At 38.1% G+C, this 18,050-nt stretch overlaps 1 protein-coding gene across 2 annotated transcripts in view; it reads left to right on the top strand.

Annotated features, from left to right (window-relative positions):
- Positions 1-18,050, top strand: part of GSK3B (glycogen synthase kinase 3 beta) — a 146,207-nt gene that overhangs the window by 45,058 nt on the left and 83,099 nt on the right. For both annotated transcript variants that reach the window (XM_056494430.1, XM_056494422.1), the window contains exon 2: positions 9,376-9,569. In XM_056494430.1, coding sequence (XP_056350405.1) covers positions 9,376-9,569 — 194 coding nt within the window. The remainder of the gene's footprint in view (positions 1-9,375; positions 9,570-18,050) is intronic.

Genomic DNA, 18,050 nt, shown 5'->3' with positions numbered 1-18,050 from the left:
AATACTACTGAGGCCACAGTCTTATGCTAAAATGATGTCATACTGTTTCTCTTCATTCCCTATCTCTGTCCTTGTCCCTTGTGCTGCATTTAACCTGTAAGCTTTTTGGAGGTGAAATGACCTGATCTAAGCTTATAAAAACAGAATCTGTTATGATCACTTTGGTACTTGCTTACTAATCTGTGGAATCACCTTATCTAATTTTAAAGTTGTTTTATATAGCTAAATAGCTTTTGTGGGATGGGTTCTGCGTGTGGGTGGAGAGAGAGGAGAACAGAAAGAGTACCTACTAAAAATAACTTGCTAACAAGGATGAGACTGCTTATGAAACCCCACTGGCAGCCAGTGTTTAGATTACTTTAATTGTATATTTCTGTGTTTTTTTCCAAAGCAGAAATATAAGTGTAAGCATTCTTGTGGATATTTGGTTTACTGACAGAACAAAAATACTTTTTATGGTACTCCCTAAGGTAATTGTGCATAGTGTTTTTCCCCACCTGAGTGTTAACTGCAACTCTCTTCTTTACAAATTTATAGTTTTGGTCTATGTTTGACATGACAGAAAGAGTACTTGAAGCAAGCTCTGTGTTATTGAGATGGTTAATACAAACCTTAAATGTACTTCAGAGCACAGTGGTAGGAGGGACAGCTTATAGCAAAATGAATTTCATTTTTCAGGCACTGCAAGTAAACATCCCTTCTGGATTTAGCTGTTTGGTTTATATATCAGTGAGGTGTTAACTTGCTAGAATTTCGTGGTGGCCGATGTAAGCAGCTGATTGTTGGAATCCCATTTGCCACAGTTGGATTCAGGGAGGTCGTCTGATGGCCAGTGTGATAGGCATCTGGGCTAGATCAACAAGACTGTTCCCATCCTTTTTCCTCTTGGGATTTTTGTTTTGTTTTTTAAACTGTTCAGAGTCAAGTGTATGCTGGAGTAGAGTAGCACAAGTATGTGGCCAGCACTATGCTGTGCTCACTTTTACTTCTGTGGTTAAAATATAAAAACCTGTAAGAAGTCAGTGTCTTAGAACTTCATGTGATCTTTCAGTGGGCATTTTAACAAGCTTATCATGTGAATGTTCTGGGACCTGCTCACTACCCTGCTTATTCTTTAGAGGTTTGTTTACAGTCTTCAGCATTAATGATTCAACGGGAGCGTGTTGAATGTTCTCTCCAAAAGTCTATTATTACCTCTAAAGAAACACTTAAAGCCCCAATGGCATTTTGAATGTCTGAACTGGGTTGCAGTAAATCCACATGCTGTTCTTTCTGCTAAATTTCAGTTTTTCTTTTTTTTCCCAACATAAATATTAGGGCGTAAATGTACCTGCATCTTGCTGGAATTTCATCAAATACAGGCATCTGAGGCATGCCATTACTTGTCGCAGTTTGCTGGAAATCCATTTAGTTTCTTTTAACTTTTTTAGTGACACAGTGACCTCAAAAAGAGGTCAGTTGAGCTACACAGTTTCATTTTGATAATAAAGTTGTATAATCTTTCTGAACTGTTTACTTCTTATTTTGTAGTGATAGGATAGTTTATTTCACTAGACAAAAGTCAGTGACTGGTATTCTGTTTGCTTTTTGCTCCATTCTTCAGTTTTCCTGCATAAACACTTAGTACTTCAAATTTGCCATTTTAGAAACTGTTGAATGAAATGTGGTGCTACCATTTTTTGAAGTGATAGAGTTTGCCTTCTGCAAGGTAAATATTTTTGGAAAAAGATTTGTTTTCAAATTACTGACTTCTGAGAAGCACTTGTTTGGTACAAGTGGAATGAACATTTTCCTTTTACTTTTTTGCTTTGTGTCCAGCTAGAGGTGATGGCAACTTTGATTTCAGGGTGTTTTGGAAGCCTTTTCCCTTTTGGTGTGGTCTTTGTTTTGAAAGTTGTGCTGAAATTTGTCCTGGTTATTTGTCTTGGGATTGAGCTGAAGTTAATTGACCCATAATTAACTGTGCCTATCATTTGATAGCAATAAAGCCAAAGAATGACCTGTTGCTCTTCACATTTTCATTATTTATCAATTTATTGTGTTTTTGTTTAAGTTGAATGCAGATTTGCTGTGGAAAGTAGTGTATTTAATATTGAGTTATGACACCATTGCATTAGTGCTGAGTTGAAAGAAAATATTTATGTGGGTATTGAACTTTTGTGACCTTCTTAAAACCCTAAGAGATATCATGTTAATCCTGTGCATGCTTTCTTATTTCAAGCCTAGCAGTTGCAGTTCAGCAATGCTTTTTGTTTAAGAAAAGAATTCAAGTCTAAAACAAAAATGTGTTGCAAAAATAACCCTTTCAGAGTTTTTAATGAGGAAGTTATTAATTTTTTTCCTAGATTTTGTCTGCCTACAGTTCTGTCCCAAACTCTTGCAATTTCTGTTTCTAGTCATTATTTGCAATATGTCCTCCACCTGCAGATCAGCTCTCTGTTCCTTTTTCCTTTTAGAGATAATCCTCCAGCTTTCTCTTTGATTTAATTGTTTGCACTCTTAAGTCTCACTCAAAGTAATATATTTTTGCTGACCCTATGATGTCTGAGGCTTCTTTCTGAATCTTTATTGTTTTGAATTATTACTGCAAAATTTCAGCTATCAGGATTGAGCATACTATTCTAGTACCTGTTCAATAGGTTTGAAATAGCAAAGAGATTTATGGGTTTTTTTCTGTCTGATGTACTTCTGCTTATACATCTAAGGATTGCTTTAGGTCTCAGTTGCAATGTGTGCTCCTGTCTGTGCTGAGAAGTCTTTCAAGTCAAAGCTGATGACTCCACTCTTTGGATGACTTTACTTGACTTGGCTGCATGGTCTATGATCTTGGATTTTGGATTCCTCTGCTTAATTTGTGCCTGGGTTACTAAGGAAGGTCAGATGCTTTTTTCACTGATCTCTACCCTGTGCATAACTCTAAATCTTGTATTTTACTACTTTGGCTTTTCTTTCAGGGTGTTAATAAAAACAGTATGTGAGGGCAAAAGTTAATGCTAGTGGCAGCTCCTTTTATATATTATGTCAAAATTATGGGCTAGTGTATTATAATTTGATTAGTAATCACTTTTTTCTGTATATGTGTTTCTTCTTTAACTTGGGATGTGATGGCAAGTCAAAAACCATACAGAAGTCCCAGTGCTTGTGTGTCAATGTTTTTATCTTTTTTTGTTTGTTTTTTTTTTCCCCAGATGAAGCTGTAGTCTCTGACGATATAGAATCCAACAATCTGGTCTCTATGAAGTACCTTACTGCTTCTTTATTCATTGTCAAAGTAACTGGTATGGTACTTAAAACAAAATTTTTGTCAAAATAACAGTGTTGTATGAATCATCCATCCATCTTTGAAGTTCTCTGAGTGTTCTGATTCCTTTCAAAAATCACTTCTCAGACTTCTTCGTTGACTCTTCCAAAATACTTGGGTAGAAATCATGAGATTCTTCTGATCTTAACTAATGTCTAATGGCCGTTCTTTTATTGCAGTATTCAGTCAGGAAGTCAGGTGACATTTTCTGTGCTAAAACGTGTGTGTGTGTATATATTTAGTGAATGCATCTGCCTTACCTGGGTGATGATTGGCACACTTAGCGGTTTTTGTTCAGTGTTTGACCCGAACTATTTCTGGAATTCTAAGGACTCCTTTTGTTCAGAGTAAATTGAAAAATCGAACCACACTGTGTTTTGTTAGACTTCTTTCTTTGATTCCCTGAGTTTTTCTGATTTGGTCCATGAATGTTCATTTCAAGAAAGCTGGAGAGAGACTTTTTACAAGGGCATACAGTGATAGGGCAAGGGGGAATGGATTCAAACTGAAAACTTGAGATTATACGTAAAAATTCTTTAGTGTGAGGATGGTGAGACACTGGAACAGGTTGCCCAAAGAAGTTGTGTCCCTGAAAGTGTTCAAGGCCAGGCTGGATAGGACTTAAAATAGCCTGGTCAAGTGGAGGTTCTCTGATGATGCTTGGGGTGGTAGGAACTGTAGGTGCACTTTAAGGTCCCTTCAAACCCAAACCATTCGATGATTCTGTATGGTTCTAGGATTTTTTTTATCTTGTACTGTCTCCCACTAGGTAACATTCATGCAGTTCACTGATGAAGAAAGGAAGTTGTCTAGTAAAACCGTTCATAAATACCATTTTAATACTTTCTTCTCTGTACTGACTCATAATAATTAGCTCTCTGTGAAACTAACTTTTTAAAAAATGTAGGAAAAATTGATTAGAAGAAGAAAATTAGTACCGATTTCTACTGCAAGTCTTTCCTCAAGCATACATAGGCCACATTAAGGGCTTTCAGAGCAGCTGCTGATCTCCTTCCTTTATATGCCATGAACGGTTATCTAAGAAGTCAAGTGTCTTATTCCGTAGCCTTATCTGATGATCAGCACCAGATTCTAGCAGATAGCTCAAGAAAAGTTTTCTCTTAAAATATTTGTTTAACAAAGTAGTCAGATCTTTTGACTGTCCAGTTATCTGCAACTGAAAAGAGCCACTGCAGTATTGATAAACTTCCATACCTCTCTGGTTGCTCATTTCTTTCTAGGTGGTTGTGTCAGCTGTTAGTTATAACCTAATTCCATCTGCAGGGGCTGGATCCAGTCATGTCAGATTTCTACAGAAGTGACTTCTTGACTGTATTGAGCATTTAGCAAATTAAGATGAAACGGTGCAGCGAGGCCTTATGAAGGGGAGAAGTAGTCAAGTGGCTTAATATTGAACTGTATCTTAATTAGGGAGGTGACACTGAGATTTGAAACAAGTCAGTGAAGATATTTAAGAGAACACAGTTATGTGACCTCAGACATTGTACAGAGTGTGTTGCAGGTCTGTGGAGTTTTCTTTTAGGACTTCAAAACAACCTAAATAATATCTAATGGGAAAGCCCATGACCGTGCTGGTAAGGAGGAATGTAGCAGCTGGAGGAGGGATGCAAGTGGAAATGGGTAAAGTCAAAAAAGAGGAAAAGTTGGAGTTCCTAGACAGTGCAAAGCATCAAGGCTGCATTTGAAGTAGAACTGCAGTAATCATTGTACTAATACATTGTTTCTTCACTTCAGCTGTAAAACACATGAAAGAGGGCACACATATGTAGTTGAGAGGAAAAAAGGAATCTTAGATCTCTGTGCGTTAAAGTGTGCTTTTACTGCTCAGACACTAAGCAGCTAAAGGCCCATTCAATAGAAGGTGTGTGTGGGTGATCAATAGCAAAGAATGCTTTTCATGGTCCCTGAGGACTGAAGTGAATTTTGTTGAATGGCACATCATTTGGCGCAGGCCAAAAGTATACATGCAGTACACTTACAGATGGTCGTCTTTGAGCTGAGTAGTAGGAATCTGTAGCTGATAGGGTATATATGTGACAAAATGCTTGCCCAATAGCGGGATCACTAATCTCACCTGGGTAAAAAAGAAACATCTACTACCATGTATTTTTTTTTTTTGAGATTCCAAAATAGGGTTGCAGCTTGCACTGATGGTCTGTGTTCTTCTAAGTGGAGTATGCTCATTTCTTCCCACAAACTGATGACTGTTCTCTGCTTTCTACAGTGCTTTCACTGATTATACCTAATGCTTGTGATTTATCCCATGTGGTCATCATGTGCTAAAGGTAGAAAGTGAACTATTTCAGTCAGAGCACTTGGAAATTGAAATGTCTAGATTTTCAGTTCCACATTAGAATTGTGGAAAAAGCCCTTACTCAAAAAATCCCAAACCCAAATACCACATCATGGATGTTAAACATCAGTACTGTGTGAGAAAGTGCTTCATGGTATTTGTTGTTAGGAATCTGTTTGGAGGTACTGAAGATTGCTGGGCAGGGCTGTTTCCTCTCTGCTATCTTCCATCATGCTGACGCTAAACCCATCATTTCTGAAAGTTGTTTAGTGAACTTCTTTATGAGCTGTTTGGCTGGCAAGTCAGCACTTGCTGTCCAGACGATTAAAACTGGGATAACCATTCTGAACTGTGTATGATCTTGTGAGCAATACCTACACTTGTGTAGTGCAAGGAGCAGCAAAACAGGCTTGGGGCCTCTGGATGCTGCTGCGATACAAACACATTATTTGTGTACTTGGAGCAGCAATGAGTTGTTTTATTCTTGGAGATCAAAGATGTCAAGGATGCAAGGTTAATTTTATGCCTATAATCCCTCAGGATCAACAATACTGATATAAAATATAACTGAAACCCTTAACAGGCATAACTTCAAAGATTGGAGTCGTTATGGTGTGTTTTGTGGATGGTTTGCAAAAACTTGTTTCCTGAAAGCAGGAAGCTGGGATAAAGCTCTGTGAGGCTTAATTATCTCTAAATTCTGGTAAAGAAACAAACTAATTCTTGGTGTAGTGTTTAAAGTGTTAGTACATACACTTCTAAGTGCTGGTCATTTCAGCAAGTTTAGTTAGGAGCTGTTTTCCTGTGGTCTTAACGGAAGGTATGTAAAGCTGACTGGTTTTTCATTTGAGCTCTGAAAAGTTGGCTGGGTGGCTGCAGCTTGTGGGCTGCACTTTGGAATTAGACACTTGAAATGGCCTGAAATTCAAGGTTTGCTTTTTTGGACAGGGAGGCCCCTGAGAGAGTTGCAGCTCTGAAGAGAGGCCTTAGAGCAGATTTCTTGATATCATATACTTCAAATCTCAACCACTGTTGCAAGGGACAATTATTTTAATCTCTATTAGTTCATTAGCCTTGATTTTTGGAAAAAAGGAGAGCAAAACTCATTAACAATAATCTCAATACTCTGATCTAGTGAACCTTGAAAAAAAAAAAAATTGCCCCTCAAAATTGAGCAGGTTGGGGATTACCTTTTATTTTATGAACATTCCTGTAGTAAAGCACATGTAACTTATTTGTGTATTTGATGAGTTAGAATGCTTATCATAGAATAGTTGGGCAAATAAAATGCATTGCTGCTATGAGAGTTACACTTTCAGCTTGTTTACAAAAAAAACCATGAAACATTTCTTTGTGGCTTCCTTCCTTTTATTTCTTAGTTATCAAAGAGGAGAATGAATTTTCCATGCAGCTAGTATTCTTCTATTTATGTTTCTCTCTCTCTCTCTGTAAGACATTCATCTGTCTAGTGTTCCTTTCCACCTCCTCCCCCATTTTCTCTCCAAATTTATAAATCTCAGCTTCTCGTGGCTGTTATGGGGAACGGCTATACCTACTCTGTATTGCTTGGCACATAATTGGCACCCTTAGTACTAAAGTGCTTTATTTATATGTGATTTGTTTATTTGTTTCATTGAGTAGTTGTAATTATAAAAAGAAACAATTTGCAAGAACCGTAAAGGCAACACAGGAGATGAATAGTAGTTAATGTGGATTTTTCAGGAGGAAATCCTGCCAAGCCGTCCACTTTTCTTCTGAATATTCTAAGAAGTAGTAGTAGATGTGGGCATCTTGACTGAAGTTTTCAAACTAATTGTCTCATGAGAAATCTAGAAAAACAATGGACTGTGGGAAATCCTATGAAACGCATACAAAATGATTTGATTATTTTGTCTGAGCACAGCCGGATGTTCAAGAAAGAGATAGGATAAGTTATTTCATGGGTTTTTGCAGGGCTTTTAGGCAGTCTCATAGGATTCACCAGTTTTCACCAATTTCTTAGGTAAATTTCATGTAGCATCAGAAGTGGATCTCTGGGTAGTGACTGTGCTTGAAGGATGTGACAAGCTGGCAAGACAGTTCAGTAACCTTGGATGCAGTTCAGTCAGGACAAATACAGAATATTAGGCTTTGATAAGAGCAGTCAGGTGTTTAAGTGCAAAGTGGATGAGGATTGGACAGGCAGCAGCTCCACAGAGGAGAGTTCGGTACACAAGCTGATCGTGAGGTTGCAGCATTGCACAAGCTGCAAACATTGTGCTGGACTGTACAAACAAACGTGTTGTAAGTTGGACACAAGGAGTTTCTAGCTTGCTTGGTAGAGTTGAGATAAGCTTCCTTTGCAGAGTCTGGTTTTAGGTCCTGGACTTGAGTAGTTTTTAGAAGTGAGGGGAGAGGTTGCCCAAAGAGAAATAACTTTTCTGTCATAATAACTTTCTTTGCAACAGCCCTCATACTGGAAGGAGGCATTGTGGAGAAAGAGAGCAGGGATTACCTGTGCCATTTTTTTTCCCATGCCATTTTGGAGCAGGACAAATAGCATTTTGCCTAAACTGCACTAAGGCTATTGATCAAGCTGTCTTTTGGAAAGACTTTTCTAAATGCAAGAGAAGTGAAGAGAATACCTGGAAAAAGTCGTGAGGGTTTCTTACTTAGCAGATGTGATAAGTATTTCTTGAGAACAGTTTCTGTAGAGTTGTGGTGACTGCTATGGAACAGCAGGTTCTGATTTTTCATGCAGCTTTATTTGGCTCTGTAACCCAAGCCTGAAGGGTTCTTTATTGCAACTGAAGGGCAAGAAATGCCCAGAGTGTGCTTGTAAAATGTCTAAAGCTTTGATTCTATTACAACAAAATCAGATTTTGAGCAGGGCGACAGTTACTACTGTTGGTAGTAAGGTGGGGGTAAGAGTGGGTGATAGTGGCTTGGGTCTTTTGATGGGAAAGTGGCTGGGAAAATGCCAGTAAAACCTACAGCTGCTCCATCTGTGCCAAAGCACATTCAGCTGTGCAGCTTCCACTGCGATCTTGCATCCTGATCACCGTCCCTGGATATGTTCCGGTTCATCTTGAGATGAACTAGCCAAATGCCTGCTGTTGTCATCCCTCTCCGCCTTCTTCCCCTGCCCCAGCAAGTGCCTCCCGTATTTGCAAGGAAGTCCAGGCATGGAAGAAGGGAGGAACAGGATTGTGCTGTGTGATTCAGCCTAGGTTGTGCTTCAGGTGCACACAGCCAGGTTTAACAAAGATTTTGCTTCCTAGTGCTGCAAGCTGGAGCTTTACATGTGGGTGGATTTGTAACAGACTTAAAGTGCTCCTGGTTTTTGTTGCTGGATAAATGCCTGTAAAGATCAGAGTGCTGATCTGAGCTCATACTGGCAGTTTAGTTTCTTCAGTTATAGGAAAAATATGGGAAAATGCTTCATTTTGATAATGCCAAGAACTGTGTTTAATATCACTTGATAATCAGATGTAGGGATAAGTACTTGGCTTCTTTGTGCATTACATTTTATTGCTCAGTTATTGGCTTCTGGAGAGCAATTTTTTGTTAGCAATAATCTAAATGAAAAATTGACACCACATTGGTAAAAAATATGCTCAGTTTTCTTTGCATTTTGTCAGAGGTTTTCTATTTTTCTCTACAATATTGAAGTTTATGTGCTGATCTAAATCTTTGTCTTAGTCTTCCCTGTTTTAGTCCTGTTGGACGTCTTGTTTATGTATTATGTATTTTGATTATTTGTGTATCTCTTGCTTTGCAGGAGACAAAGATGGCAGCAAGGTTACTACAGTAGTAGCAACCCCTGGACAAGGTCCGGACCGACCACAAGAAGTCAGCTATACAGACACCAAGGTGATTGGAAATGGATCTTTTGGTGTTGTGTATCAAGCCAAACTCTGTGATTCAGGAGAGCTTGTGGCCATTAAGAAAGTCCTGCAGGATAAAAGATTTAAGGTGAGCCTATGCATAAGTTCATAGTATTTTCATGAATGTTATCTCCTTTTCGATGTCTTTGATAGCAGTGTTTTTGATTTTCCTAATTTATTTTCATCAGAGCACATAAATGCACATAAAAATTTTTTGGGACTAAAGATTAAAGAGATGCATTATGATAAAGCAGTAGTTTAACTTGAAAATCAGTGAGTGACTGATCAAAGCAAATCACTATGATTGTTTGTATTAGTCCAAATCAGGAAGCTAAGAATCCTGATTTGATGTGCTGTTTCCAGGTTGCAGACCAGATTTCTCAGACAGTGAGCTGTGGAAACAAGGGAAAAGCTTGTCTTAAGGTTACTTTTTTCTAGCAAAACTCTTCTCCAATTATTAGTAATTGAACTGTTGAAAGGAACAGAAGCCTTTGTTCTTTAGTTGCTGCACCTATAAAGTTGAAGGTTATATTTGAGTAAATCAGAAATTGTGAAAGCTAGGCAAGAAGATAACAAATACAGAGCCCAGGGCAGTTTGGCCTGAAGATCACTTACTTCTCTTGCTACCTGACTTATAAGTGTGTTGGTGATTTTAATAGATCTAGGATCTTTACTATAACCTGTCATGCTTGGTAGATGTCAGCTACTGCTTTTGACAAGAATCTTTGATTTCTTTAGTCTTATAACTCTGGGGTTTTGCAAGATGTAAAATGAAAACTTGGCCAAGCATTTTAGTTCCTGAACATCAGATATTAATAGTTTATGACATCTAACTTTGTTTTAAAATTAACTTCTGTTGGACAAGTAGAGTAAAATGTTGGACTTTGCTTTTTATTTTGGTAGTTGGTTCTGTGACATTTTGTTATCTGACTATATATCTTTCTATTTTGGAGTGTTTCTTTAAGTGATAAAAAAACCTACGTCTCTTGAATATTAGTCCTTTTTCTGTTAAAGCAAAACGGCTAAACTGAAAAGCTAAGTAGGGTGTTTCCAGTTTGGACTCTGAATTAGTTGTCTACATTTGATAATACAAGCTGAGAACATCCAGTGCCTGGAAGCTTTAGTATCTCTAAACCAGATGTAATTAATGGTTAAATCCATGTATATGTTTGCAGATAGATAGCATTAGTTTAAAAATACTTTTATAAACTTCTTTATTTGTATGGGTCACATCTGCAGTAGTACCCAAATTATGTATTTTTTCATATTCTTATTGCGGACTTCTGTCCCAGCTGCACAGCATCATCTACCTTTGTTCTAAGCTCCCTAGTTTTTCCCATAATTTCTCAGTTTTGGCCTCCCATTCTTTTCACATTCAGATATGGAAGTGTATGCTGTTTTGGCAGGAGGTGTAAATTCTTGCAGGCTGGATGGTGGCCTTTGCCTGGACAGATTTGGAAGCTAGACACATATATCTTATATTAAGAATAGCATACAATTACTTCAGGGTATGCTACTCTATAGCAATGCCTGATCTAGGTAGCAAATGCTAGACCACGTAATTTACCAGTTAAAAGAAGGATCTTTGAAAGTCTGTTGGCTGAATGTTTCAAGTGCAGTGTAGGAGCAGACCAGCTCTTGTGTTCAGAGAGCTGAGCTGTGGATGCAGCTCAGGTGGGCCATTGCCATACCTGTTCAGCTGCTCGAGTCCAGATCCAAGGCCTGGTCAGTGGACTTCCTTAAGAAATCTGCCACTCCCTTCTCATTAATGCATATTTCCACTTTAGCAATGATCGAGGGGAAAAAGCCAGTCTCACTGTGGGCAGCCAAAGGTTGTGGTAGCTTAGTTGATTTATTATCTCTTTCTGAGAGAAGAGAGGAGGGAGCAGTTTAGAAATACCAGTCTGCTCTGATCCCAGTGGTGGATAAGCAGCAAGAGGAAGGTGGCATGTGAAGGTTGCTTCCTGACTTGAATCGTGAAGAAAAATTTTTAGCTTTATGCTTTTGGCTGGTGCCTGCTTATCCCTGTGGTTGTCTATCATGATGTATTGGCCTTGGTACATGTGTACTTGGTACAAGTATAATTCCTTAGTCATGATTTTTTAAAAAAAATGCTTTGAGAAAAGCCAGCAGATAGTCTTGAAACTGAAAGGGCATGATTCAGAAATTTAGGAAGTCCCAAGAGAGTGTAACTTCTGGGCTCTTGCTGCATTTAGTGAATGTGGAGGGCAGTTACTGTGTTGGTTTGGAATATGCACCTCAGTTGCCAATTTTAGATGTCTGTCAGGAAGCTGAGATGCTTTTGTCCAGGTTTAAAGCTAGCTTGAAAGCTGGATTACCAGAGAGGGGTTGCCTTTTTTTCCTTTTCCATTACTATGACAAGTCAGCCTCCCAGCATTGGTCAGACCAGAAAGAAGTTGAGTGTTAAATCAATGCTGAAGAGTTGAATCTTTCTGTAATGGTAAAGATAGTTTGCAGTGCTCCTTCTTTCTACTCTCTCATTGCAGTTCAATGGTTCTTCAGTTTGACATTGCACTTCCTGCATGACTGTGTTTTAAACGGGATCTCTTGAATTATTCTGGGTTTTTAGAATGTGTGTCTAGAGTTCAGCTTAATGTACAGCAATAGTATTGGTAGGAGTAGTACTAAGACATTGGAGGGAATAAATAAAATACACCTAGAAATTTATGCTTAATTTCAGTTTGTAGTTCTGCCTACAGTAAGCTAGTTCTCCATACTAAGTGTGAGAAATTAAGTAATGTATTTTTGGGAAATTACCTGACACTTTAATGAGTAGTTCACAAACTTTGTTCTGTTTGTCATTAATCTGTGAAACAATTTATTTGTTTAATTAACCAACTCTTTTGGAAGGTTATATTTTTGGGGTGGTGGATTTTGTATTTTGTTTTCAATTACAAGTTTAACAGGGGTGAGAGGGATGGTTCTCTTTGAAAAATAGTATAAGGCAGCTGTTCATAAACTTTGGGGCCAAAGAGCTTTCAATTGGTAAAATTTCCAAAAGACAGTGACCTGGCTTTCACAGATCTATATTGTGTTTCTGCCTCTATCCCACAAATGCATAATAATAGGTTTTTATGCAAAGCATCAGTAGGTGCAGTTAAAAGATGCATAGTATTTTCAATTATTTTCATCCATGTATCAATGCAGGCCCTCAAGTGACACAGCCTAATTGTGATGCTTGAAAAGAAAATACAGGTAGCATAAAAATTCTTGATCTGCCTTTGTGTTAGCATTTTCATTGGAATATTCTTCAGATTTAGAGTCTGTCATGTTGCTGTCTAATCATGCAGAAACCAATAATAAGCAAAGAGGCCTGTTAGTATAAACAGTTACTTTTTGTTATTTCTGTCATTCTATTAAGATTTTTAAGAAATCCTAATGGAATGAATGTGTGAATTGCTAGAAATATTTCACAGCTGACTGAGAATAAGTAGTTAATTTCTTGTATCTGAATTGCAGTATTTGACGTTTCTGCTTTTAGCTTGGGGCTGTTTAAATCTAAGTGATGAAGAGAGTTTGTACTCCTCCTGCACCTTTTCAAAGCAGTCTAGATTGGGCATCACATTTCTTGTTAATGGCTCTCACAGACATAAAATGTGCAGCAAGAGAAAGCCAGATTCTATAATGGGAACCATTCATGCCATCCAGTCTGTCAAGTCATTAAGAGGCTGCCTGGGTTTAATCATCCAACTGTGTGTGCCCTTGGCTTCATTGCCGGAATTATTTAAATAGGCAGATCTTCTGGAGTGTGAGAGGATGTCAGACTAGAGCTCTGATGATCCTTAAATGTGAAGCACTGCATTGCTAAAGCTGAGGCCACTGAATAATAGGCAGTGCTCTTTCCTGTTTTTAGTTACCGAAGGAATAGGTGTTGTGAGTATTTGCATATTTAGTGTTTCTTTGTTTTGGGATTTTTTTTGGGTTTTTTTTGGTTTTTTTGTTGTTGTTGTTGGGATTTTTAGAATTTTTTTTTTTAATATGTAAAGTCTTAGTGCTAATTTGAGCCTTAAAGCAAATAAAGCAGCAGGATGGAAAAATACATCTGTGTTGAGGTTCCGGTTTCTTTCTTTCTCTGCTGGTATGTGTACTTTTGTGAACTGTTTGAAGTGCTATTGAAAGCAGCAGCTTTCCTTCAGTTCCTGCCTCAGATGTATCAAACTGCTAAGTATAAAAAGATCCTTTTCGAAGTAGCCCATATGTGTTGTTTGTGTTAACTTCTTTTCAGCAACTTTGATCCTCACAGCTCCCATGAAAAGTGTAAAACCACACGGAAGAATTTCCATTAAAAAATTACTAGGTGTTTAGGTTTTTAAATTCTGTTAACTTTTCAAGAGACTTTTCTGTTTAAAGCATTCAGAAATCTAGAGCTGGCCCAGTTTTTTCTTAATAGGTTTTGTGTCTCTGCTTATGGTTGAAGGTGTAATTCTGTGCATGTGAAAAAATGAACCTGTTAATTAATGATTTGCATCTTTTGCCCTCAGAATCTCTGTGGTTAACTGACCACTGCAAGAATATGATTTCAAATTGGGTTGCATGAGTTCCACTTATGCTGATTTCTCCCCAGCTTGTTTCTTAGCTCTTGGCTATCCATAGCCAGTGAAGATACAACAGATAGTAGTATTACACTGGAAGGCTCCATTTCAGGGGACTTCAGTCTATTAAGGCCACTGTTGGTGTAGCTGAGCTGTTTTGAGGAGGGATGTACTCAAGTTACTCGGGTAACCTGACTGAAAGAAGAGTTAAAACAAATTTTGTTTTACAGTCTGTAAGCTTGTGCTATGGATAGTCGTCTATATACTGAGAAGCAGACAGAAGTTGACCACCTAGCCTCTTGTTATGTGTTAGGGAACCCAGTTGTAAAGCTTTAAGGGAAGTGGTATCGCTGTCTCTTCTGTGCAGGTTTGGTTTCCCTTTGTTAGGTTCAGATAGGATGTATGCATTATCTTGGCTTTTTAATGTTTTAGCAGATCCATCTTCCAAACTCCTGTGTATTGTAGCTTTGTCATGAGTATGTTGAAGGTACAGTTGAAGAGAAGCCATTGTTACTGCCATAGAAGCCTTGACTCTTCCTTTGTATGTGCCCGAGTTGGGGACCCTTTGTTTCAAGCACACAAGTGGATATTGAAGTTACAGAAAAGACCTTTAGGATTAATTCCAGCCTTGTACTGATCACCAGCTTGTCAACTAGACCATGGCACTAAGTACCACATCCAGTTATTTCCTAAACACTTCCAGAGATGGTGACTCCACCACCTTCCCTGGGTAGTCCATTCCAAAGTTTAGTAACCATTCTGTGAAAAAAATTCTCCTGACATCCAGCCTAAACCTTTCCTGCTTCAACTTGAGACTGTGTCCTCCCATCCTGTTTTTCATTGCCTGGGAGAAGAGACCAACCTCCACTTTACTACAAACTCCTTGAGAGCAGTAAGATCACTCAGGATCCTTCTTTTCCCTCCTACTTCACTCCTTTCTGGAAGGGAATTGAAAGTTATCACAGAGGTTCAGAATGAATGCTATCTTCATCTTAAGTCAGTGTTCAAAGTCTTGAATACAGGGTAGAGGTTGGATTTGCTCTGATATATTCATGATTATCTTTCACTGTGACCTTGTTATCTGTGCAGGTTTCCTCTGAACTAAGGACTTCCTTTTTTAATTGAATCTGTGCGGGAGCTAGCTTAGTTTTCTCATATCTCCATCTAAGTATCATTGAATATTCAAACATTAATCTCTAAGGCCTTCTCTTAGAAGAATGCCATTTTACTGTATCTCAGTTGAGCTGGAAGCACCTATGGGATAAAAAGTCACAAAGGAAAAACATGGTGATGAGAATTAGTAACATTTAAGCACCTTTCTTTTAAATCTGAGAACTTGCACATCATAGCTACTTTGGAGATCTGAAGAATAGTGAATTACTGTTCATAACAGTATCCTGGAGGTGTTACTCTCTAAATGATGCCTTAGTTTTATTGCTAAATAGCTAGAAAGAGCACCCAGAGCAATAGATCTGTCTTCTGACTAATGAGATGGTGTGTGTTTGTATTACAAATGGGGATGGAAGGCTGAAAATATTTTTCAGTGACTTCAGCAAATATTACACGCATTTGTAAAAACAGCAGTAGAAAGATAATTGAGCCTGATCAAGACTGCCCTTGTATTCCTAGCTGTCCTCATCTAAGGGGATACAGTCCCTCTTAAAGACTGAGGGTGTCAGATAAGATTTCCAGAATGGGAGATGCCTGGGCATGTGTTCAGGTTGTTTTTCCATCTCCTAAACAGCTGGAGGACTATGTTTGCTTTCAGAGAGGTTATTTCTAATCTATGCTTTAACTCTTGTATAGAGGCCACATTTGTAGCTCTGGTCCAACTTAGTTTAGTCTGATTATCAGAGACATTTACCAAGATAATTGCTTTTCTTACAGCAGTACTTGATCTGGCTGTCTCCTGAAAGCTTATTTGAGCCAATTATGTCATTGACTGTAATTGTAGTTGTAGTGTCTGTCTGTTCACAGCAACCAAAAAGGCTGGGTAGAGATCTGAATTCTTATTCACAACCATGTATTTCATTCCATTTTCCAATTTTCTCAAACTTTCCTAATGGGTAAAAAAAAATCTGTTTACTCTTACTTTTGACAGTCTTTGAAGAAAGCAGTGTTCATTGTATCAGCTGTAACCTTCCTGGGCATACTTCAAGAAGAAGAAGATCTAAGAACTCCAAGAATCATATTTCTAACTTAGTATTATTTTAAAGTCTGTATAATAAAATTATTTGTAGTTCTGACTGCTCCTGCAAATGTTTTCAAATATGACATCTGAATTGGATGCATAATAGCTGTTAGTGCAAAATAGGTCTTCAGTTTGACACATGGATGAAATGGAGTTTGTACTATGAGCATTGATTTCAGTTTTATCCATTTTAGCTGTGGAGCTTGGACTGATAATTAATGTCCAGGGAATGCAGTGTCATCCAGCCACAGCTGGCCCAGGAAAGAGGAGGAGATGCTCTTCATCTGCAGACGTGGCTTTGTGTGTGTTGAGAGATGTTTCCACATGTTGCCATGTGGAAACCCACATGTTAGTGGGGAAATAGGCCCTAGGAATGTGTTCTTTAAAAAGGGAGGAATTGAAAGAGCTCTTGAGGATTTTTCTGCTCCTACCCCATGGGTATTTGCATGACGCCTTTCATAGATCCATGCCACAGTTTAAGTGGTGCATTTATTTTGGATTTTGAGCTTTTCTATTTCCAAGAGTTTTTCTGTGGTACTTCCTAGACTAGGACCAAGATGCGACTTTAAAACAAGATAGCGGTGCTGTCAGTTTTTGTCTCTTCTTGCTCACTTCTAGTGTATAACTTGGGACTAAAATTAAACCTGTCTGTCCTATGTGAATTTACTGACCAGCAAAAAGAACCGGATGATACATTACATTTATAAAAAGTCTTTTGTCCCACTATTTCAGATAACTCATACAGCTGCTCCAATAATGCTTTGATTTATTTCCTTTTGTCTCTCAGGTCTTCTAAAGGAAATTATTTCATATGTCTGATTTTCATAAAATACATATATTTATTTATAGCCTATGAAATATATATTCTGTATATATACATTCGTAAATTAGCTAGAGACTGTTTTGAGAGACACAGGTTAAATGGATGCTATCCTGAAATAATGACATTTGGAGTGGAGAGTGAAGTTTAAAAGAATTCCAAACCCGTCAAGCTATGGAAATGCAAAGTGTAAAGCACATGAATAGCTGTAACTCTGCCACATACTGACAGCATATTACAACTGTAAGAGTGTACTTGGACGTTGCAGAATTCCTGATCATGGTTGAATTAAGTTTGGTTTTGAAAGATAATTTCCTTTCCTTTGACTTTTTAACATTGCTGCCTCTAAGTGCCTGAGAAGGACTGACATAGAAAAACAGTAACCCTGCATACAGTAGGGATAGCCTCTGTATTTTATGTTTATAAATCAGTTTTATGTCTGGGTTATACCTGCTACTTAGAGGGAGCCTTGATTATGGCATGAATTTGTAGGTCTGTGTAACAAAGTTAAAAATTGATTCTAATGTTCTTCATTTTGTAGTGTTTTATGGAGAGATCTTTGGTAGTCTTTCAGAATCGCTACCATGGAGGCTCTATATCTTTGCATTTCTGAGGTTGGCAGATTACAGGCTGGTGGAGCAGATTTGGGTTTTCTCATTCTTATCTAAAAATAAAATATTTAATGGCTGACAGTCGTAGTGTGGCAGTGGAGTAGACTTTTGAAGTGTACAACCAGTGCAGGTGAGAAATTGAGGGCAGTCTTTATTTTGTGAATGGAGCCTGAACTTGGTCATTTAAAAATCACAGTAGAATTCCTGAAGTCCTTCTGAAGCTCAGGAATTTAGTGGTCAACTGTGTATGAGGCTGTATATAAATTTGAAGCTAGTTTTATATTTTTTTCATCTTGGAGTAGAAGCTGAAATGATCAGGCAGAGAGCAGGCTTGTCTAATGCTTTTGAGAGCTTGATAATGCTGCTACTATAGAGAGTTTGGGCATTAATACAG

This window comes from Oenanthe melanoleuca, chromosome 1 (genome assembly GCF_029582105.1).
Source record: "Oenanthe melanoleuca isolate GR-GAL-2019-014 chromosome 1, OMel1.0, whole genome shotgun sequence".
Taxonomy (NCBI): domain Eukaryota; kingdom Metazoa; phylum Chordata; class Aves; order Passeriformes; family Muscicapidae; genus Oenanthe; species Oenanthe melanoleuca.
The sequence above is the reverse complement of the archived record's forward strand: the minus strand, read 5'-3'. Positions and strand labels throughout refer to the sequence as shown.